General features: G+C 40.8%; 1 protein-coding gene across 3 annotated transcripts in view; it reads left to right on the top strand.

The window, feature by feature from the left end:
* The first annotated feature begins 527 nt into the window (after nt 1–527).
* The window catches only part of LOC101171705 (5'-AMP-activated protein kinase subunit gamma-1), a 42398-nt gene continuing 17969 nt past the window's right edge, over nt 528–24956 (top strand). Inside the window, exons 1-5 of one of the 3 annotated variants that reach the window (XM_023949890.2) lie at nt 528–754; nt 1093–1164; nt 2183–2355; nt 2471–2583; nt 22971–23218. In XM_023949890.2, coding sequence (XP_023805658.1) covers nt 1111–1164; nt 2183–2355; nt 2471–2583; nt 22971–23218 — 588 coding nt within the window. In that variant the 5' untranslated portion in view covers nt 528–754; nt 1093–1110. Of the gene's footprint in view, nt 755–1092; nt 1165–2182; nt 2356–2470; nt 2584–10620; nt 11347–22970; nt 23219–24956 lie in introns of those variants that run through there. The other 2 variants (XM_011488653.4, XM_078938283.1) reach the window with 2 other exon arrangements.

The raw sequence follows: 24956 nt of genomic DNA on the forward strand, positions 1-24956 counted from the left end.
AAAATCACCTGCTGGCTCAAAGCTTTTATGTGGTTTGAGCTGTATATTTCAGAGAGCAGTCTGTTAGGGGGAAAAGAGCTGGGTCAGAGTTTGGTACTCCATCCTACCGAATAGAACATTAAAGAGTCGGTGCAGAGGAGCATCAACTGTGTCACGGTTTATCCAGATTTAGTAACATTATTTAGCTTTTTTAACCCCGAGCTTTGCTTCAAAGGACGAGCCTGCTTCACCTTCAGTAAAAACCCATCAATGCTCATAACAGCTGAAAAGCTGTGATGAGTTTGGGTCGGCACCAAGTGATGCTTCTAGTTTCAACTTTTCCAGATCTGGGATTTTCTCCAACAGAATGCTGAGTATGACCGACTCTAAGCAGCTCTGAGTTTGGTTTCAAGCATCTCAGCAGATGTTTGCTGATAAGCTGATCCTCTATAGCATATATGTTTACTCCTCAGGTATCCCATGACGCAACAGGACAGGAGGAGGAGCTTCAGTATGAAGCTCCAAATACAGTTTTACTGATTTAGATTGGAGTGAAAACATTAAGACTTTCTCTTACACACAGCAGTGTTTACCTGTCCTGCAGGGTTTGAATGAAGTCCTGGTTAAACTCACCTGTCTACCTGAGGACTGCACCCTTTAGTCTGCAGGTGTAGGTGCTAAACTGTTTGGATTACACGCAGCAAAAAGAGCTGGCCAACCTCAGTCTGCCTCTAATTTACACCTGTCTGCAGCACTTCTCTTCCTTCTGGTTCAGGTGAGGAAATATTGAAAATACATTTTAAAGAAAAGAACAACAGTTGATCACTCAGTGATAATCTGGTGGAAATATTCTGAATTGAGCCTGACAGAACCAGGCACGAATACTGAGAAGAAGCTACGGTTTGAAGAAACTCTAGAAACAATTTGTTCAAGCAACTTTAAGGATTAAGCAGAACTCAGACGACAGGCAGACAGAAGGTCTTGAGGATGAAATCCTTCCATTTATGAGGATCACTAGAAAAAACCTCCCATTGTGTTTAAGGTTACACATCAGGCTTAGAGGGACCTGGTCACTCTTCAGACGCACTGTAATGATCTACCATCTCTTTGCAGAACCTCTTTGTCGTCCTCATGTCAGTCCTGGATGAAGAAAAGGCACAAGCAGAAAGAGGGAGAAGCAGGAAGGTAAAAGCAGGATTATTTGGCCTGAGGTTCTTCAAACCATGGAAGCCATTAGGCCGTCATAGAGTTGATGTCACATCCAGTTACTAATTTTTTCCAGTCCAGCAAAGACCAAAGTTCTTGCATCTATTTATTTTGTTACAGAATGCATGATTCTTCTTTTAGTACCATGGAAGAAAGTGGTCAGTCAGAAACTCCACATGCTTTTCAGAGGTCATTTTCACACCTTCAGGGACCTTTAAGGGGCCGACTAGCTTTCTCTCCATGATTCCAGCCCAAAACATGACTCAACCATCTCCTTGCTGATGTCACGGCTTTTCTGGGACATAGTGGCCATCCACCCACTACTCCCTCCATCTGGACCATCCAGGGTTGCACGGCACTCATAAGTGATTAAGACTGTTTGAAAATTAGTCTTCATGAATGTCTGGTGCCATTGCAGCCATTTCTGAGTGTTGTTTAGGGAGTGGGGGGGGGGCGAATAAAAGGTTTACGTATAACTGCAAGCCTCTGGAGGATCCTACAACTTGATAATCACTGGACTCCATAGACACCAGCAGCTTTAAATATGTGCTTCCTGATTTGTAATGGTATTTTATCAGCTGCTCTTTTAATCAGATGTATTTGTCTGGCAGAAACCTTCCGTATTCTGCCTTCATCTGCACCAACCCGTGTTGCTCTGAATCAGTCACAAATCTCTCAATAGTACAATGATCACGCTTACGGTTCCATTCATTCATCTTCTTCCATTTGTCCCTTTCGGGGTCACGGGGCTGCCGGAGCCTATCCCGGTCACTTATGTTCGAAGGCAGGGGACAACCTGGACAGGTCGCCAGTCTGTCGCAGCTTACGGTTGCCTTTTGCATTTTTGTCCAAACTGCTGAAATTCAGGAGCAACATTGTTGCTAAAAGACTTTCTTGTTGCATCGACCAGAGGGACATGTTAAAGACCTGTATCTGAGAACAGAGGTAAATGATAACAGAAAAAGCATCAGCGAGCTTATGTTCTTATATCCTGCAGGAGGAGTCTGTCTGTCATCCTATCACTCCCATCATGAGCTACAAGCTTCGACCCCCCAGCCCCAGGATCACAAGGACGTCTAGTTACAAGACAACTTTCAGCCCTGAAAAAACAGCCTCCTCCGTCCAGGGGGGCCCTTCCCAGCAGGGCTCCCCACCCAGGACTCCACGCAGGTAAACATTCCCGAGTTACAGACATGAAAATTTATGATGACAGTTTATCTGTCACAGATGCTGCTGTGTTTGTTCAGAGGCCAAATGTTTCTATGCATTTCTTTCTCTGGGTCAGGCTCAGTTTTAGTGGGATCTTCAGGTCAGCCTTCAGAGATGTGAACCAGCAACTTCCATTATCACCTGCCAGAAACAAACTGTTCATCCGCAACAGCAGAAAAAAGGCCAGAGGTACACTATGTGTGTGTGTGTCCGCGCCACTGGTACAACAATTTTAGACCATTACCAGAGAGATTCATTTAAACGGCATTTTTGACGGCAAAGTTTGGAATTTTTTATTAATTTCAATGTTTTAGAAAGTTTTATTTCTAAAATTGTGCATTTTGTTTTTCTTGTAAAGGTAAAAATGTCACTTTGCACATTCAGCAAGGTTTAATCTACTTTTAAAATCTGACCATCGTGCAGAAAAATCTGAATCAACAATTATCTTTCAGAATTGAGTTACAGCTTGTTGACTGCAGAGGTTGTCTAGAACAATCGTCACATATCAGATGCTGCAAAGTGTTTGATTCAGTCAGAAATAATGTAGAAGTACTTCATTTGGGTGATTCTGTGTGAGATTAAAGTAGGAATCTTTTCATTATTCATTTCTTTTGAATTCAAAACCTTATTCAGAATGTTATTTCTAACATTGTTTGGGTTTCAAAATGAACCAAATTAAATGTATTTTCTTTTTTTCATTTTCTACGATTTTACATACAAAAGACAGAATATGAGTGGAAAGAATGTATTAGATTTAGATTAGAAATTAAATCGGCTCTAAACATTATACAGTAGGAGTTTTAACTATTTAATAATAATGGTGGAGAAAACATTTTCTAACTAGTTTTTGCCTCAATAGATCTAGCAATCTTTTAAAAAAAGATGGACACTCCTTTGCATTTCTCTACTGGCTTCTTCTCCCCTTTATTTGGGCCTTCAGACCTATTGGAAGAGGAATGACTGATAGAAACGAAAACTGGTAGAGTGTTCCTTTTTTCAGGTTTTTTTTGGTCATCACTTTATTAAGCCATCTATGCATGAAAATCAAACACACTTTTGAGACTTGTTAGTGATTTTATGAACTTTAAAACGTTTTCTACAAAGACAATATCAGGCCTACAGTACCAATAGTCTAAACGCTGCATCAAGCAACAAAATAAAATTGCTGTTCATTTGAAATCTCTAAGCATGGGGTATTTCATAAATAAACAACAAAATCTAACATATTGAGCCACTAAAACACCAAACATTTTTCTCTTTGTCCCATCCATCTTCTAATTCCACTTATTCCCTTTTGGGGTCACGGGGTTGCTGGAACCTATTCCAGTTACTGTTGGGCTAACACACCCTACAGGTAACCAGTTCATCACAGGGCTAGAGTCCCCAACCCCCAGGCAAGAATCCACTACAGGTCAATGGGTCACTTGGTACTGGGCCACAGAGAATAACTCAGATAACTACATTATTTTCCTTTTTATTCATTATTTGATTTTGAAAGAAGTTTTATTTTGTTGAACTACTGAATTAGCGGCAACTTATCAGCTGCTCTGACTGCTAAACTGGAGACCTCAAGCTAGCAAGGTTAGCAAGGAAGCAGGCCCTCTGCAACAACTTCTGTGTCCTTTGGGTGCTGGCTTCCTGGGCCCAGAAGCCCTCTCTCCACTCAGGGAGAGGGATCCCTGAGTTCTTTGGCAGGACCATAAGCCTGGGATCATCACATCTGAGCCTGGGGGTGTCCCTGTGGTGAGGGTTCTGGTCCTTGTTCTCGAGCACTGGGCCTCTCCTAAATTCTAAGCCTGAGCTTGGTTGGGCCATGATTACAACACTCTTTCGGAACCACCACTTCTCTTGGGCATGCTCCTGATGGGTAGGGGTGGGTGGCCCCTGCCTTTATCTCTTCTGGGCCTCCCGCAGGATGGGTGGCTGCCTGGAGCATGGGGTGGCTCTCCCTTGGGGGGCCCTGTCTCATGCCTGGGGTTTGGGTGGGGGGATGCTCAAAAGTCCTGGGTGGTGGTGGGGTGGGCTTCTGGTCTGGGGATGTTTTCCCAGAGTGGGGCCCTCTCTGCAGAGGCTTTCTCTTTTTAACATTCCATCATCCACCTCAGCAGAAAAAAAATACTCACTCTAACACAGGTGTCAGCTCACACCTGTGTTAGAGTGAGCTGACACCTGTTCATTCAGTCACATACACAAATAGTGTACGTGACTGAATGAAATGCTTCACATGTGCTGGTTTGTCTGCATACTCTAGGCATGTGTGTGTGAACTGTCGTTGTATTGTGTACATGTTGACATGTTTGTATTTGAACATTTTCCGGACCAACATGTATGTTTAGAACATTGAACATTCTGCCCCCTTTTAAACCAACATTTACACCTGTCAGTGATTATTATAACCGTCCAGCAACTTATGATTCTGCCCCGCTTTCTATAATCAATCTCCTATTTTTTGACCTCCCTTATTTTCTTCCTTTTTTGTACCCTTACCCCCCCCATCCTCTCTAACATCACTCTCTCTTCTTCCCTCCTTTTCTTTTCCGTCCGCTCCAACAAAAAACTGATATGAGTATAATCAATTTAAATAAAGTTTAGCTTCAAATACAAAAGGGGTTTATTCAAATATACACCTTGTGTGTCAGAAGATCCACAACCCTCATGTTGTAACAGTAAAATATGTCCAACACAAGAGGCCTTCAGCCCTGATCTATTTGCTCAGCTGTTGGACAAAACGTGTTCAGAAAAAAAACACCTGTAAGGCTGCAGCCTTTCCATACATAAGAATCTTCTGTGTCTGATCAGAGGAAGTCTCTTTGTGGGACTGTTGGTGCAGAGTAAGCCTGCCCCCTTCCTGTCACTGTTTACGCTCTCTACAGCTAGCTTACAGGCCCTTATGCCCACAGTCTAACATTAGCGGTGCAAAATCGAGCAATCCAGCACTACGGTTTTAAACTAGATTCCAGCTCAGACAAGGAAAACAAAGATGTACATGGATCTATTTGTCTGTAAGTAGATGCATCAGATAGGAAAGGAGTAGGGAGATTGTGGCCCACCCAGAGTATTTGGTTAGTCAAAAACATCATCTTTTTCAAACATCGTGGTTTTGCTTCTGATTGAATAAAGAAATATTCAGAAAGGCTATTATAAGCTTATTGTTTTTATTACTGTTCTTATGATCAGAAAAATGCTCCAAGAATATATTAAAACACCAAAAACACAGTTTTCATTGGCGTGGGTCTTTAAATTGGTTGTTGGGGAGGAAAGTGTTGTCATAATTTGTCTCGATCTTCTGACTGTATCCTATCGTTTTCAATCTTGCTCTACAATTTTCATTCATTTCAATGTTACTATCAGCGTCAAAACACTGTAGCAGTAAGGCAGTGACATGCGATCAGGTGAGGCAAGTGAGGCATGGCCTCACCTGTCATTGTGATAAAATAGAAAAAAAGCACATTAAGTAAATATTTTCCACTTATCCGTATTAAAGATACATTTTCAGTTGACTTGACACATTTCCCACAGTTTGAGGTTAAAATCACAGTGTTGCGCGATCACCTATGCAGAAACTCCGGGTGAGGCTACGGAGCGCTTTGCCTCATGTCTGACTGCAGGACTCAATTTTAACAGAGACATTCGGTCAGAGCGCTGACTCTAAAGGCCCGTACACACCGGGACGAATATTCGCCAGCGTTTTTCGCCACGTTTTTTGTGTTCACACCCTGGCGATTTTCGCTGATGATGAGCCGAGCGAACATGCAATTTCATTCCCTGACATTAGATGGCGCTTAATGTAAACAGAAATACTCCTGTACACAAGGTGGCGCTGCGCAACTTTACGCTTCTTAAACTCGCTTTTCCCTCAGAAGAAGAGAGCAAGTATTTACGCGCTTGTCATAATCAAACAAAGAAAACATGAATATTTCAAGCACCAGTTGCTTGCAAGCAACAGATTATAGAGCTTTTTGTGGAGAAGGAACAGCACATGGACTCAAAAAGTAAAGCCAAACATGGTTTTCAATTTTTGTTTTTTAAAAATGAGAAAAAATGTGGGTATTTGAAAACTACATTTTAGGCCTAAAATAATTATTTTTTATAATCATTTTCACAGACAACATTTGATAACACTGATTATAGCAACAGAATCTGAAGTTGGACAAATACATGGCACTTATCTGTTGGTATTAGTTAAGGGATCATCTCTGTTTATGTTTTTTACTAAAGCCAGAGTTTAAAAATCCATCTCTCTGCTGTTTTAAAGTGCGTGTTTTAGTGTTTCCAGAGCTTTTAGTTTGACAAGATAAGCCAGCCATAAATGTGGAGTAACCACCAAAAGTTGAGTCTACAGTCTAGTCCAACTAATAGTTGTTTTCTTTTAAAGTCCCTCTCCAACCATCTTTGAATCTGTTGTAAAATTGCTCATAGTGTTTTTTTTTTTTATTATGATGATGACATTTTAGCAAAAATCCCCAAAATCCTATGTTGTTTTCTAGGACATAGTTTCTGCAGAGCGGCAGGAGTTCATTAGAAATTCACCTCTGAGTCGTGGGCCTGACTGGAGAAGTAAGCCTCCGGTCATTTTCCAAAATCCCTTTGCATTTTTCATCTAATCCTTATTTACTACAATTTGAAAGAATAAATACTCAGAAATGCTATTTTAATCTGAGTTTTCTTTATATATGTCCTTCATCATCAGGAAAATGTTACAAGAACATGTTAAAAACATCATTTTCATTGAAGTGGGTCTTGGAGAGTAGAACTGTTACAGTTTTTCTCAGTCGCTTTAGTACAATTCTCAGATCAGAATTGAAGTTTGCAAATACGTGTGTGCATTTCTCAAAACAATTTGTACAAACAGCAAAACACTATGGATTTCTTGCAAAAGCCTGTAACTTGCTCAAAATCTTCAGTTCATCTCTCAAAACTAAGTCTTTATGTCATTGAACATGTCAGTGCCATCAGAATGTCAAGTCCTTGTGTCATTGTCTACGAACAAGACAGTCAAATTACTTAGTCATGTTGTCAATATAACTCTGTACTTTAGAGGGAGGTTCTGATGTAAACTATGGCTAAAGTTTGGATGACAATTATTGTAAAATGTAAGTTACACATTTTTTGTTTGATTGCAAAAGACTGGACAAGATTCACATTTACACTTTTACTGTTCATATTGTAATTTGTTGACAGACCATGCCATACCAACATAGAAAAAACCCACTGCAAACAGTAACACAAAGGGAAAAACAGGACAATATTCTGTACAACAGTGCAGGCAGTGCAGTAGGAATTGGTGTGGTCTTCCTACACCTCTTGTTGTTCCTGTATGTTAGGCCACACATTGTCATCCACATTACAGCGAATATCCTCTCTTGCAATGCAGCGTGGAAAGAATCTTTTAGAGTGTCTTATCCAGCCTCTGCAGACGTCTGCCGTGATGTCATCACACGCTGCATCCATGGCAGCCAGGAGGGTCATTTGTGTATGTGGCTGGCGATCATAAACTTTCCATTTCCATGCTGAGAAAAATTCTTCAATAGGGTTACAGTAAGGAAAGGAGAGTAGCGTGAAATGAACTCCATCCGCATCTCATCAGGAACACGTACATGTCTTCGGCCTCTTCCTCGGTTTTGCCCCCTAACTCCTCCACCACGCAACCTCACTACTCTTCCTCTTCTTCTTCTCTCTGGCTGTTGACCCCGCCCAATTCCTTGTCCTTCCATTGTCAGACATAGAACATTGTGTTGTGCTTCTGCCATATACAGTATATACTTGCCTATTCACTGTCAATGAGATGCACCTTTGTTGGAGGAAGTCAAGTCACCTGAGAGCAATTTACCAATTCAGGACAGATTTAGACAAAAACATATAATGGAGATGTATAGAAATATGTTTGTCACATTATGACAACTTGGTCAACCATTTTGCAGTTAATGACTTATACGATGAACTAATGACTAGGTGTTTTGAGGAGTAAGACTATTGCACAGTGAACTACATAATACATTTTGATCAACATGACATAAACAATTGATAATGTAGCAAAGAGCAGAGAATTGTACTTAATCATTTGCATGGATGTACCAAAGCAATTGCAACTTGTTCAAAGAAGTGAGAAACTGCTTATATGATGTGCACAAGTGACATCATGATGTGAAGATTGAACAAATAGTTTTGGGAATTTCATTCTGATCTGAGAATTGTACTAAAGCGACTGAGAAAAACTGTAAACACTGAATGTTGTTTTTCTTCGTCTATGTTGCCTCCTACTGGCTTAAACATGACATGAAAGATGTGCATCACTACTGTTAATTCTGAGAGCCAGAGAGCTAGTCTGACTCTGATCATCTGCTCTTCGGAGCTTGAAGGACTGGTTGGAGCATGAAGGTCAGCTGAGAGATTTTCTGTTAGACTGCTGTACTGACCTGCACCAAATGCACATGAGCAGGACCAGAACCAGAGATGGAGTGAAAGGAAAGAAAAAGCATACATGGGGAGACACCAATAGTTTGTGCTTTTTTCCACTGAGATTCCAAGTATAGTCTTACCTGTATACTCAGTAGTGAGGGTTAGTTAAACGTTATCTGTTGAGATTTGCTACATTTAAATAGGAAGGTTGAGCCACTCTGCAACTTCTAAAGAAGGAACAAGAGAGAGATCCCACATACCACAAGGGGGCACTGCAGCTCCGCTCTGCCTGAAGTTCTGTGCTGGGTCTGCAAAGCTCCCCTGAGATGTTCTACTCTTTGAAATTGGATGAAAGTTCTGGCAGAGGACAGTCAACTAAGAAATTGAAGTTTCTCCGAGTTTCCTCTCAGAGCTGACCTGTGTTGCAGCTGCTGTGTGAGAACAGCTGATGGCAGAAAGCTGCTACATTGTCTCTGCTCATAATCCTTTAAAGTGTGATCCTCTTTTGAAGCCAGCACATTTGACCCAGATGGAACATTTGTTCCTGACATCCCAAAACACAGAGATGAGTACTGTAAAACTGAACTGCTTCATGAGGAGCAGCAGCAGCGTCATGGCATTCTCTGCCAGGAGCATGAAGACTGCTGGATGTGCAGGCAGCAGAGGTTCAGTTCTATAAGCACAGATAAATACGGCAGTAATGAAACCTGCTAACAGTTGGACAGGGGTCATTTTGCGTCATTTTGCATCATAAAAAACAAATCTCTAGCATGAACACAGTTTGGGACCACATGGGACCAAAGATGAGAGGACTCAAAGCAGCAAGGCAGCAAGAGGACTCAAAGCAGTAAGGCACGGAGGTGGAGGGATAATAATAATGACGTTGGTCAGTTGAAGCTATGGGTGATAAACAGAATCATGATCAGCAGTAGATCTATAGTAGAATGACAACAAAAGAAGGAATCAAGGAGCTGGAATGAATCAGTCACTAGCTAGGACTTCCTTGACTTCATGCTGAGATAAAGCTTAAAAAAGCAGAACTTTCTATAACATCATCACTAAAGTTGAATCTGGAAAAACATTAGAACATCGGAACCAGACTGAGAGTTTCTGCTGCTTAATGACACAAGTAAATGTTCTGTTTTTCCTAAAAACAGTGTCATCTTGTTAGTGTTTATCTGAGGTCGGATTAGTTCCGTCCACGTTTGGAACAAATGGATCGTGTTTTTTGGGTCACACATAACACCCGAGAAGTCAAAGTCCTGCGGGTCAGAGTCACCTCCTGCAGCCGTCTCAAGTCTCACTGATGCAACCTGACTTTACCTGCTGACTGTTTTGCAGTGCAGACAGAGAGGGAGGCGTGTCTGATGTGAGCAGCACACACACATGTACACATAATTACACACACACAGACACCATTACTAGTGCGCTCGCTCTGAAACTCTACAGGACTGAAACTCTCAGCAGAACAACACATCTGTCCTAACAGCTGAATCGACTTTGGTTTGTCTGACATGGTCAGAACATCCTCCAGGTTCTGATTATGCTGGAAGGTTCTGTTTTGGACAAGAGCCTAAAGTCTCGTCTCTGCTGGATTGTAGGATTTCTCCTCTGTCTATTGTTTTGCTTTGGCTTGATTTGAGATCTGGGAATAAATAAGGTAACGTTTATGAAAAATTCCCTTCCTTAAATTTCTGTAGTAGGTAAAGGAGAGCGTCATGATTGGCCAGCCTCAAAGGACTTTGAAGTACAATTTTGATTGGACTCTTTCAAGTTGATCATGTTATATTATCCATTTTAGTTCAGTTTTATATTTATTGTTTTTCAAAATTCAATTTGACAGTAAAAGATCAGTTAAAGCTGTTAATCTGAAAAAAATCTGAAAAAAAAGCAGCCAATCAGACGTGGACAGAGGAGACTGATACACCTGGTTCACCTGACAGAACATCGTCATGACAATGAGACGCCTCAGTACCCTGATGCTAAGAAAGTGGCGGAACACAGAAGGATGGGCAGGAAGGAGAAGGAGTGAACCTTTTTGGAGGGTGGAGGAGTGGGACGCAGAAGGAGAGGAGGAGGAGGAGAGGAGGACAGACGTAAGAAAGACACACAGACGGATGCTGAGGAGAAGCTCTGAGCCATGTGGACAAACGGATGGAGAGGGGGACATGAGAGAGACGAAGAACTGTGAGAAGAGGAGGGAGTACAAGAGGTCCAAAACTAGAGAAGAACAGGATTGCAGGAGGCAGGAAAACAGAGGAGGAGAACGCAGGAGGTCTACATCCTGTGTGATGGTGGAGGACATAGGGGGGTGTCAGGGGGACAGGCTGCACAATGCAGCGGACAGAAAGGCAGTGAGACGGCGATCAGAGCCATGCGGCGTCCTCTACGTTCAGCTGCTCCCTCTGTCATTCAGAAAGAGGCGGGACCTGCTGCTGAGACGGACGGGACGCAGGCTGTCCTGCAGTAAGGAGGGGGCCGGTGCAGAGGACAGGATGACAGTTGGACAGATGTGCCGTGGGACGTCTGAACCTGTCGGCCCTCTGGACAACAGTAAGGTTAAGTTTCTTCCTGTGTTGTCATGGCAACCTGGGAGAGTAACACACTGACCATTGAGAGATTCCTGTAAAATCACCACAACATTGTTGCCACATCATTAAGTAATTTAGATTGTAATAGAAATTCTACATCTTTACAACATAGTCATTTCAACAACATTATGAAAAAGTGTTTTTACTTCACTACTACAGAAATGTGACACAAGCAAATTGATAACCAATTTTTTTATTATTTTATGTATATTATATTTGATCATATTTTAACATTTTTTTTAATTATGATTAACATAAATATGACATTTAACATTTTTTTTTTAACCTTTATTTACCCAGGAATTGTCCCATTGAGATTAAGAATCTCTTTTTCAAGGGATTCCTGGCTAGGGGGAAACAATAAATTACATTTGCAATAAAAATGTCAACATTTAAAAAATAGAATGAATAAAAATAAGAGCTTATGTAAAACCAGTGCAGTAAAAAGTGACCTTCTCTTCCAATCTCAGCCTGGATTTAAAAGTATTTAGTGGAATGAGTTCTTTTAATTTCCTGGGGCCTTATTTATAAACGTTGCGTACGCACAAAAGAAGGCGTACGCCACTCTCTACGCAATAATTGACATTTATAAAAAGCAAACTTGACGGGAAAATGTGCGGTCCTTCATGCAAGCTCTGACCCAGGCGTACGCACAAAAACGGGTGAAATGAGAAACGGCGACACCGTCGGCAGATGGAAGAAACACGTGAAAGTGAAAATTACAATACTGCCTCTCAGAAATAACATGACGACTTCACAAAGCAAGTCTTACAATTAACATCCTACACGAACACCCGTTTGATCGATCAGCAGTGAAACAAACAAAAAAAATCAAACGAAAATTACAACAGAAATTCAAATGAACACTTATTTGCAGAAAGAAAAGTGAAATATGTTCTGCAATATTGGCATGTTGTGCAATTCATCCTCATAAATAATATAGTTAACAGAACGAAATAATGTACAAAACTGATATTCTCGTATATTTGCAATTAGACAGACAGACAGACAGACAGACATATTAATTGTCCACTGGAGAAAGTTGTTTTCATAGTTAAACATTTCTTCATAACCTACAGAATTATGGTATTCATGCATATGCCTTTAGTTTGTTTTATTCTTGATAAAACAATGTATGGCGTATGTCTCAACCATTCAGAAAGCAACAAGAAATTACATTTGCGCTGATCAATTTCCCATTTCCACGTTGATTATTACCGACATCTGTAGCTTGTCAGATATAATTCAATGGAGGGAAATAAAATGCCCCATCACAATGCGTAATGACGCACAATGGCTGATCTTGCGCTCTTAGAAGATGTGGCAAATGGAAGAATTCGGAGTGAACGCATATTTAGACAGCAAGAAGACTTGCTGGCAAACGAGGACGAGTGGCTTATGAGCCGGTTCCGACTTCCTCGAGCCGTCCTGTTGGACCTCTGCGGGCTTTTGGGGGTGTGTCACCCGGTGCATCTGGGGCCTCGGTGCTCCCCCTGCGCCTCAGACACCACTCCACTTAAAAGGGATTCCCCAATTATTGCCACCAGTCTCTCATCAAGAGGGATCAGCTCCGGTGTCGTCCCCCCACCCGTGGCAGACACACTCTGGCGATGCAGCGCCAGACGTTTGTTTGCCTCGACTTTGATGTCCGACCATTTCTTTTTTATTTCGGCCACGGTCCGAGGTTGTGAGGCTACAGCAATTACGACGTCTGCCACCGTTTGCCACTCTAGTGCCTTTTTGGCATTAGTAATGCCCACACTGTGCCCTCCAAACAACACTTTTCTCCTCTTTTCCACCTCGCCAACGATAACTTCTACTTCACATTGAGGGAAGTTACGTTTTTTTCATTTCCTCTCTGTGTTTGCCATGATTTCGCAATCAATGAATATTCATTTGTAGGCGTTTCACGGACTATTTATGGGCAACTATGGGCGTGTCATAAAGCCGCAAAAGCTGAGCTGCATTTAGAATTGATTGTGATTTATTAAGGGAAAGATGCGTAGGATGTGCGTGCGCACGGTTTTGTAAATCCGAATATTTCTGTGCGTACGCACGTCCTATGTTTCATCCGTACGCCACTTCTGACGCAAATCCTACGCAAAGTTTTATAAATGAGGCCCCAGGTCTTTTGTAGAGTGTTCCATGTGGAGGGGGCAGAAAAGACAAAAGTCTTTTTTTCCCAGTTCTGTACGATCAAATGGAACAGTGATGGAACAATAGTCATTGGAACGCAGCCCGTATGATTCCACAGTCCTCAGCTCGATCAAGCTGCACATGTAAGAAGGTAAAAGTCCAAGAAGAGATTTGTAAATAAAAATGCACCAGTGTGTGAACCTCCTGGTGGACAGAGAAGACCATCCTACTCGAGAGTACAGTTCACAATGATGAGCCAAGGCCTTACAGTTTGTTACAAACCTCAAAGCGGCGGGATACACGGAATCAATCTTACTCAAACATTGATATATAAAAGGTCTCCATAATCTATAATGGATAAAAAAGTTGCTGTGACAAGTCCCTTTTTAATCCCAAATGAAAAACAACACTTGTTCCGGAATAAAAAACCCAGTTTCACTTTCAGTTTCCTAACAAGATTCTCAGTATGGGGCTTGAATGAGAGTGCATCATCAATCAAGATTCCCAGATATTTGTACACATGAACCACCTCAATTTAATTTCCTTCCAGAGTGGAGACTTTAGGGAAAACCTGTGGTGTTTTTCTAGAGTTTGAAAAACACATTAATTTGGTTTTGTCTGCATTAACCATTAATTTTAGCAGGAAAAATGTGAGCTGTACCGTGTCAAAAGCTTTTTGCAGAGCTTTAACAACAGTGGCAGGGGATGGATCAAAGCAATAAAAAATTGTGTCATCGGCATAACAATACATATTTGCATCAGACATATTTTGACCTATATTATTGATCTACATGACAAATAGGAGGGGTCCTAATACAGAACCCTGTGGCAACCCCTTGTGTACATTTAAGAATACAGAGCACAAACCATTATGTCTGACACATTGGATTCTGTTACTCAAGTAATTTGTGAGCCAGGAGACAACCATGATCTGAAAGGACAAAACTGGTAAGCCTTTGTTTTAATACGATGTGGTCCACAGTGTCAAATGCCTTTGACAAATCAATAAAGAGTGTAGCACAATATTGCTTTTTGTCAAGAGCAACTAGAATGTCATTTATCACTTTTGTAGCAGCAGTAATGGTACTGTGCTTTTTCCTAAAGCCTGACTGCAATGTTGAGATAAGCTCATTTAAGTATGAAAACTCTTTAAGTTGATCGCATATAAGAGATTCAAGAATTTTTGACATGACACACAAATTGGAGATTGGCCTGTAGTTTGTTAAAACTGCAGGGTCTCCTCCTTTTAAGTGAGGAGTAACAAAAGCTGACTTCCAGATGGAAGGAATTTCTTGATTTTCAATTAACAAATTAAAAAGTATTGTAAGGGGCTGAGCAATAAAATCAGCAGCTATTTTTAAAAATAAAGGCTCTATCAGATCTGGCCCAGGAGGTTTTCTGTGGTTCAGAGCTCTGAGAGCTTTATGAACTTGATTCACAGTAAAAGGTACAAATGTAAAGGCTTCACCTGAAGACATTGAAGAGTTTCATATGGGATAAGAATGACATTTTGAAGTATTACTACTACCACACAACAACCAAATTTTGAAATATTTTTATTTTAAATTATGCAACATAATTGTGGTAATGTGGCAACATCATTACAACTTTATTACAATATTGCAGGCTCATTGTGACCGAACTGGTTAGTTGTTAATTGTTCTCAGAACCTGGTTATGATCTATAAATCAGGTCATATGTTTAGATTAGATCAGATTTATTTCGAACATGCAAACAAACCATGTAGAACAATAAAAAAGAGCACAAAAAAGTGCTCTAAAAAAAGTGGACAAATAAAATAAATAGTAAAAAAAAAGTAAATAAATAAGTCTCTTTTTGACTGAACTAAAAAATACATATTTAAAAGTGGATAGGCAGAAGCCAATGCTTATCTAAACCTATTCCTCGATCTACTTTTACATATTAGCCCATAATATTCCAAATAGTTATATTTCTCTTTTTCCCCAAACGACATTTCACAGTAAATAATGAGATATTTCATAATTTTTGTTCATCCATCTTGTCTTTTAGGAACAGTTTTGCTTTAACTTTGAAAGTAAATTGTTTCTATGTCTGGGCATTGTTTGTATTGGTTCTCAAAGCTATTCTACTGTTTAATCCTATAGACTGACACACATACTTTTCCTATTTGTTCTAACTGCTAAAAGCCAAGTTCCATGACTCGCCTTTGACTGCCACCCAAACCACATTGCACTGGGCCCTTTTAAGGTCTGCGGGTGTTGGGCCCGTGAGAGAGTGGTCCCACGTTGTTTCTTCAGGCTCGGTCCGACTGGAGCGTGTGGGGAGAGCCCCGGTCACCAGGCGCTGGCCTGTGAGCCCCAGGCCTGGCTCCAGAGTGGGGCCCGGGATCCGCCAATCCGGGCGACGTAGCTGGGTCCTTGATTGTACTTCTGATAAGGGGCTTCTGAAACACCCTTTGTCTGACTCGTCACCCAGGACCTGTCTGCCACTCAATTACCATTACCCACCATCAGACTCCATTACCATTACTCGGTGGGTGGAGTGTTCCTGCCCCAGGTGGAGGAGTTTAACTATCTTAGGATCTTGATCACAAGTGAGGGAAGACTGGAGCTTGAGATTGACTGGTGGATCAGAGCAGCATAGTTATGCGGTTGCTGTGAAGAGAGAGCTGAGCCAAAAAGCAAAGCTCTCAATTTACCGGTTGATCTTCGTTCCAATACTCACCTATGGTCACGAGCTCCGGGTCATGACCTAAAGAACGAGGTCCCGAATACAAGCGACTGTAATTAACTTTTATCGTAGGGTGGCTGGACGCTCCCTTAGAGATAGGGTGAGAAGCTCGGTCCCCCGTGGAGACTTAGGAGTAGAACCGCTTCTTCTCCACATCAAAAGGAGCCAGTTGAGGTGGCTCAGGCATCTATTCCAGATTCCTCCTGGATGCCTCCCTGGGGAGGTGTTCCAGGCATCTCCCACTGGGCAGAGGCCCCGGGGAAGAATCAGGACACGCTGGAGAGACCATGTCTCTCAGCTGGCCTGGGAAGATCTCCCCAGAGGAGCTGGAGGAAGTGGAAGTGAGAGGGACTTCTGGGCATCTTTGCTTAGACTGCTTAGCCCCGTGACCCAGTCCCAGGTGTGCGGAAAAAGATGGATGGATGGATGGATGCATGCATGGTTCCAACTGCTGGCAATTGAAAATCATCACATCCCTTCAGGGAGTAATCACCATCCCTTTGTGTGAATAGTCTCTGAATATTACGAGGTAATTCGTATTATTAGCTTTGTAGAAGAAGTTTATTGTATACAAATAAAAGAAATCAATGTGGATTCAAACTCTCCACCATTCTTATTTGTTTCCAATAATCATTTTCAGTAACACATTTGAAGCTTCATAGGGGTGGAGATGTCGTCTTCCGGTGATTTAGAAAAAAGTTGCAGCAGTTTAGTCTGTTGCAACTCATGGAGAGACCGTTTGGGGAATGGTTCATTTCAAGGACTTGTATGGCCTTAAATAATGTGTTAAAAGTTTTTTTTAAGCTGTAAGTTTTAAATTGAAGTGACTGGATAATTACATTTTTTTCTAAAATGGGGCCCTAGTGGTGAACCAGTGAACTGATCCGGCTTCAGTAGGGTTTCACTTAAAAGAGAACTCATAAGGTGATAGATCGCCCACCTTTAACAGCTTGTTGATTTGAATTAGTTTATTGTCTGCTTCATCAGGGCACTGTAATCATTGTTACATGGCCCCAAAAGTATCTAAGATACAAATCAATCAACTTGAGAAAGGCAAGTATTCAAAAGAGGCAAAAACTGTCGAGTCCTCCTCTTGCTCAGACGCTCATCATAGTTTCTGTTCTTCCTGTTTGTGTTGGAGCTGGTGCTGTGTGGATCCTGGTTGGGTTCTGCAGCAGTTCTGTCCCAAAATGGGGGTGAACGTCTTCATGATGCTGAAGCTGATGCTTGTCTCCGAGCCGTGAAGAATAATGCAGCTGTCTAAGGTGCTTGTGTGTTCACTGTGAGCCTGTGAAGACGTCAGAAGCCTGAATTCCTGAGCCTCCAGGATGAGCGGAGAGCACAGCAACAAAAACAAACCTGATCCCCTTAATGCTGCTCAGGTTCTCTGTGCGTCACCAAAACAATTGTGATTGTGGATCTTCTCAGAGAGCTGTGACCCCCCTTGAAGCTTGCACTGTTCTGACAGGCTGAGAACAGATGGGTTACTAGACACCAAAGACAGAGGAAAAACTAAGGAGAGGTTCTTGCTGCAGCAGCTGCTTCTCTGAGGGGAAGAAGAAAACCTTGGTGCTCCAAGTGTGTGCAAAGTGGAGCCATCTCTATCTTCAGAAATGTCTGGTTGTGATCTTCATTTTAGCAAAAATGAAGAGGAGAGTTGATTCCTGAAATTCGGTTTTACACACATCTGCACTATTTTAGTCCTCTTTGCTTAGTTTTGACCTGGCAGATGTGAGGGCTGCAACCGGAGCAGCTGTGCCCGGCTTTAAAATCCTCTTCCAGCTCCAGGCCCAGATTGCTCTTAGTCAAACCTCTTTCATCCTGCAGCCGCTGTGCACAAACACATACTGCTCCACCACCCAAACACAACAGGCTGAGCTGCAGCAGAAAACAATAAATCAGGGATTCTCAGCAAAACTTGACCTGAACCATGACCTGAAAAGAAAACAGATTATCCTAAATGTAGCAGCTGGGATAGTGAGGGAGCAGAGCTGCAGAAGCATCCTCTATGTTGATATAAAATAAGGAACGCGTCTAAAAGCAAAGCTGTGCATGAACTGGAGCTGGTCACCCCACAGTCTCAAAAAAGAAAAATATGACAGCTTATTACTTATTTACATCAAAAAAACCATGCATTGACTCACCATTTGTTGACTCAAAATTAAAATTAAAAATCAATCCACCAAAATGCAAAACACTGCTTTTTCTGTCACTCAATTAAAATGATAAGGAAAATGGTATTTGACATTTCATTTTCAAAAATTTCTCTGGTAAATGTGTAGTAAAATTCATTTAGAAATGTCTAATTTGACAATTCAAATGGATTAACAGAAATGCTTTTTAATTTTCAAAATGTAACTGCATCAACTGACTCAACATTAAAAATCAATACTTCAAAATTCTTTTTCATTTCTACTTTAAAACCGCTGTTTCTGTGTCATAATTAAAACGAAAAAACAAAGAGGGGATTGCATTTTCATTTTCACATCCACCCTGCAAACATTGTCACATTATTCAATTCGACTTAGCATTTCCAGAGGGGAGGCGGGGCGATGACGTCACTGCTATCTGCGTCTGTCCAGCTGCTAAGAGGCAGACATGCTAGGAGCAGTGCGGCCAGGCTTGTGGCCTTGTGTTAGCAACAGGGGAGAGGGCTTTGTGACGGTTGTGCACTCCTGATGATTGTGCACAGCTTCTTGGGACTTCGTAGCAGCATTTCCGCCTTATGCGGTCCGAAGTTTGGGACCACAGCCTCCTTCGGAAGCCCCGCTGTTTTCTCATTAGTTTCTAAATACAGTACAGACCAAAAGTTTGGACACACCTTCTCATTCAAAGAGTTTTCTCTATTTTCATGACTATGAAAATTACAGATTCAGACTGAATGCATCAAAACTGTGAATTAACACATGTGGAATTATTTGCATAACAAAAAAGTGAGAAACAACTGAAAATGTCATATTCTAGGTTCTTCAAAGTAGCCATCTTTTGCTTTGATTACTGCTTTGCACACTCTTGGCATTCTTTTGACGTAAAAGCCAGAGCAGTAGTGATCCACAGTTGGAATAAATTGTTTAGATGCACCACGATCGGATCAACAATCGGCATAACCCACCTATCTCGGGTCAGAGTATTCGAACAGTGTGTTTACATGACACCTTTTTATTCTGATCAGGCGTTTCTCCCAATTACTTTTGTCCATGTAACCGCAGCTAAAGTTTCAATAAGACTTTAAATATCAGAGCTCACTGCGGAACTCCAACTATAAAAATGAGCTCAGCCTGACCTTGGTGAGAAAATTCACATTCAGATTCTGACCTAGAGGTTGCTTAAAGTTTAAGACAATAATGTTCTCAAATAAAAAATATTTTGCACGTTTGTCTGAATATTATATCAACCCTTGTGTGCTCTGTGCATGCAAGCCTGATTGTTAGAATTTAGGTAGATACACAATCAGAGTGTAGTTTGTGTGTACATCCTTAGGCACTTGCGTATCACCTGCACACCCCGTTTACGCAGCATTTTCCTACAGTCAGTAAGGGCCCAGTACTCACATCTTACTAACCATAGTGTGTGGCGTACCATACACACAATAATGGTACATTCCATTTTAATGATGTTCCGTAACCTTTGTCCTATCCTAGGCACTTTAACGTTGGGAGTTGGGTCATCTAGACCCACTAGACAGTGCTCTGAACCTTTTTTCTTCAATGATTTGTGATCCTCACTGGTGTCCATGGATTCCATGAAATCTTTCCACCTTTATCCACCTTTGTCATGGTAGGAATAACACGTCAATGTAAGGGTGGGGTCATCTAAGATAGCACAAGGGTTAAGGTGGCCGTACGAGTTTATTTTGCTAAATGACCATCAGAGGACGCTTTTCTCTTCCAGAGGCCCCTGTAGCTCTGAAAGCTTAAAGAGTAGAGCTGGACGGTCAAAAAACGTAATCACAGCCTCTCAAATTCTATTTTAAGTTGGCCATTGCAATCACCGACTCTGTTTTGAAGTACAGACCATTCTCCTGCTTGCAGAGGAGAAGTGTACAACAGCAACGTTTCAGTTTTTTTTAAAACAGATGTGGGGGCAGCCCCCCCCACTGTAGTTTGAGCACAGCAGGAGTAACCAATGTGCTGTGAGAAGACCCTCAAAGAAAAAAAAGGCATTTCACATGGAATATTAAACTGATATAAAGAAAAAAATGAGCATTTTAATAAAATAAACAATCAAATAAAAAAACATTAGATTTTTCCAGATGACTCAGAACCATGACTCAGAGGGACAGTGGTGGTCATCACCATATAAGCCCCCCACCCCCTACATTTCATTTTAAACAATGTAATTATCTTTATTTAGTACATTTTGAAAAACATAATAAACACATTTTTGAACCACAAGTATATGTAAACAAAACAAACTACAATATATTTTTCGAAGGGTGTGCCAGCTTGGTCATTTTTTCACACAGACGAGAGACATTCGAGTTCCTTGTACTGCTGTTTAATGTGGTGTTCCTTACTTTAAACTTTACACCGCATCAACATCCGTAGAACACTTTGGCCTGCTAATGAACCAACCGGTGAACTAAAACACAAAAAATCTTCATAATTGTTCTCTTATTGCCGTCTGTCGTGCTGACTTCGTATGTGCTGCTCTTATAGGAAACAGGAAGTGCCTCCTACAACCTGTAGCTGAACTAAGGTAATCTAAACATTAAAAACTCTTCAAAATTAAATCCTACTGCTCCTAAAGCTTCATAGGTATGATATAAAATGTAGAAAATACAAATATTTAAATCAACAAATTAAAGAAAAATAATTAAAAACGTTTTAGGTAGCACTGCGGCAGAGCGCCCTCTACTGTCTAAATAAATAACTACTAACACATCAACTGCTATAAAGGGTTTGACAAAAAACAACATTATCAACCTCCACCTTTTGGCGAGTAGCTCTAAGAAGGGATTTAGTTTGTCCAAAACCCACAGAACAACTACAGCCGGTTCTTGAATTTTGACATTGATTTTTTTTCCTCTCTGTTTCAGCTCCTAGAACTTTATTCTCCTCAGGTTTTCACCAGCCAGATAGAAAAGGGACAAGAACTGCTAAATTATAAATTATCGAAATGTTATTTCTTTTTTTGCCAAAAACAAATTATTTTATTCTCTAAAGAGATCTGTTAAGATCCAATCTGACTTTTTGATTTGAATATTTATTTTTTCATTAATCGGTTGGAAGTAATTTTTCTAAATTGGTTAAATCGTTTAAGATACTAAGAACCAAGCTCAGCTTAAAATGACACAAAACAGGTGTACATATTTAGCAGCCCAAAATGTTTTATTAGAACCATCTAGCCCCAAATGACTTTTCAGGTTCTGCTTCAGGAAAGCATCAAACTTTCACAAAACAACAATTGTGAACTCAAACTTTGTAAGTGTACATTTGAATGCAGCTGGGAATTTGATAGGTCCTGATTTTCTTAAAAGCCAGACTATAAAAAAAATGTAAGTCTCAGTAGTCTTTTTTTATTATTCTTTCCCTGAACCAGGAGCCCTTTAGATAAGGGATGTAAGAATGACCTGATTAATCAATTTTTATTCCTAAGATCCAAACAGATCAATCTGTCTGCAGCAAGCTGTTAATCAAATCAAATTTGAGTTGACCTATGCCCTTATAAAATCTTTTCAAAATGAAAATAAACTGATTATAGTCAATCTAAATAAAATTTGGACTGGTGGCAGGTTTATTTTACTATAACGTAAAAACAACCAAATGCATTACAGCAGACAACACACATGTCATGCAGTAAAAACTGATCAGTCCATCATTCCAGTCCAATGTGTGGAAACACTTTGAATTTAGCAAAGACATGTGACCACACAGTGTGCTAGAATGTTCTAAGAATGTTCCCTTTGGATTATTTGGATGTGGAAAAGAAACAGTGGGCTGAACTTTAGGAAACTAAAATGTAGATATGATTTTAGGTATTTCTCTCTGAGTCACACTGGTTGAATCTTTGGGAAAAAGATGTTCTGGATCCATTTTAGGACAGATGGTAAATGGCGTATACTTATACAGTGCCTTTCTTCCTACAAGGACAAAGCGCTTTACAGTCACAGACCCATTCACCCAGTCACCCAGTCACACACACTGGTGGCGGCTCCGCTGCCAAACACAGGCGCCTGCCTACCACCAGAGGCAAGGTGGGGTTCAGTGTCTTGCCCAAGGACACTTCGACTCATGGGCGTGCAAGGCGGGAATCGAACCTGCAATTTTACGATCATGGGTCGACCGCCCTACCGCTTCACCACGGCCGCCCTGACAGTGAATTGGATTGTCCAAAATGAATCGATATCAACAATGACTTGGATCAGCAACCACAATTATTAAATGAATCGAATCGTTGTTCGAATGAATCGTTATATTCAGATGTTTTTAGAAAATAGGCATGTGGTGCAGACAGACACGAAGATGTGGATCAGTGGCCAAACGATCACCCTATGGCACAGCATGAAGGTTCACTATTTTTGTTTTTTTAAAACAGAGCTTATCTCTAAAATGAGACTGGGAGGAGGTCACTGGTGAGGAGGGGGGGGGGGGGGGGTTTCGTGGTGCGCTGTACGGTTTTATAGTATGCAGTGACACACATGCTCCTCTAGGTGGCACTGTTGCCTTGTGTTGCACAGCATCCTCCTTAACATTTCTGTCTCCTGTTTGTCGCCCAATCCCCCGCCCCCTCTCCAAGCCCAAAGCCTGAGCTCGCCTCCCCCGGCTCCCCCTCCTGCTCCCCCTTCCAGCAGGGAGGAGGATGTTGTTTTCCAGCTACAGACGTACCTGTCGGAGCCGCAGCGTCCAGAGAGCAGGAGGCTGCGCTCTTTTTCCTCCCCACCTGACCCCGGACAACGCTTCGCTCTCCCAACCTCCACCTTCGCGTGCTGCCAGCAGCCGCCCCAAGCCCCACCCACTCATGCGTCTCCTCCAATCAGCATTCAGGTGAGCGGCGCTTCTGTTCATGTGTCAGCTGTGTCAAGTGTTTTAACTTCAAAAGGAAAAAGGAACAAAGGAAGATGAAAGCTGCAAAGATCAGACCTGAAATAACAGCGAAACGCGTACAAACAAAGACTAGTGAAATGTTCTCACTACTATTTCAAAAATGTCTACGATGATACACCTGATCAGACCAGACAATTCCATTATTATTGAACCACTTGATTACATTACAAATTCATGTTAAAATGACTATAGACTGAAGGGATTTCCTGGGTTTGGTCTCCGTACTAGATAACTTACCCACGATTTAACATGCTTGTTTATGGGATGAATATTTGATGTAATGTTGAGTAACTCACCTTCAGATACACCTGTAACTTTCCAGTTGGAAGGGCAAGTGTGCTGAGCATACTGGCAAACATCCTGGCTGTCCTTTAAAAAAAACTTCTTAAAACCTATTTTTCTAGCCAGGCTTTAGAGCAGCTGGTGTGTTTTACTGCTTTTGCTTTTATCTTGTGTTTTTATGATATCTTGGCACCTATTTATACATTTTACCTTTAATTTTTTTTAAACTTTTAGTTCTTGTTTGTAATGTTTTGAGCTGTTGCATGATACAGCACCTTGTTTGAGTCCAGTCATTTTAAGGTGTCGTATAAATAAACTTTAGTTGAGTATTTAGAAGAAATACAGTGGCACAAAGACAATTGGTTAATTCATCATTTTAAATATATTTTCACTACCTTCAAAGACCTTGATTTTGAACATAAAATGTAGAGCGTAAGTGTGTAGAGTGTAAAACATAAAATAAGCATTTACGCAGATGTTGTTTTATTATTTACTCCAAATTCACAATCTTCCATTTGCAAAACCATCTCCCTAATTAATACATTTTCCTCGGTTTTGGAATACTCCATAAATGAGTCTTAAGGCACAATTCTGCCAATTAATTGTAACTATCTAAACCCATCACCCATTAAATTACAAACAGACAACATAAAATACTTAGGTATAAATATTTCCTCTAGGCTTTCTGATGTATTCAAGCTAAACCACGCCCAACTCCTTAAGACAATTCAAGCTGATCTCACTGATCTCTCTCACCTATGATAGGGAGAGTTGCAACCATAAAAAATATGATTCTTCCCAAATTTGTTTTCAATAATTCCTTCAAAACTTCCAACTACGTGGTTTAAATCATTAGACTCATTCATCTCCCAATACCTATGGAGAGGTAAACCACCAAGGATCAGTCTAAAACTATTCCAAAATCTAAAGACAGAGGAGGACTAGGCCTACTTAATTTCCAGGATTACTACTTATGGAAGCATTTGTGTAACATAATTAAAAATAAAAGTCAAAACCAGAAATCTTTAATCTAATCTTTAATCTTAAAAATCTTTAAAATTAAAAATAAAAAAAAAACTTAAAAAAAATTAAAAATTAAATCTTTAATCTTTAATCAGAATCTTTAGATTCTGTCACTTAATTAAAATGATAATGAAAATGGTATTTGACATTTCATTTTCAAAAAGTTCTTTGTGACAGAATAAGCAGTATTGAAGAGGACAATGAAAAATCATTTTGGCGGATTGCTTTTTCATTTTAATTTTGAGTCAAAAAATGCAGCTTCATTCTGAAAATGAAAAAGCATTTCTGGTTTTGACTATTTTTTTAATTATGCTACAGAATCGCTTCCATACTTCTATGTCTTAAAATGGCTTAAACCTGGTGTGTCAGATGA

The sequence above is a fragment of the Oryzias latipes genome, chromosome 20, assembly GCF_053564925.1.
Source record: "Oryzias latipes strain Hd-rR chromosome 20, Olatipes_Hd-rR_3.1".
In the NCBI taxonomy this organism is placed as follows: Eukaryota; Metazoa; Chordata; class Actinopteri; order Beloniformes; family Adrianichthyidae; genus Oryzias; species Oryzias latipes.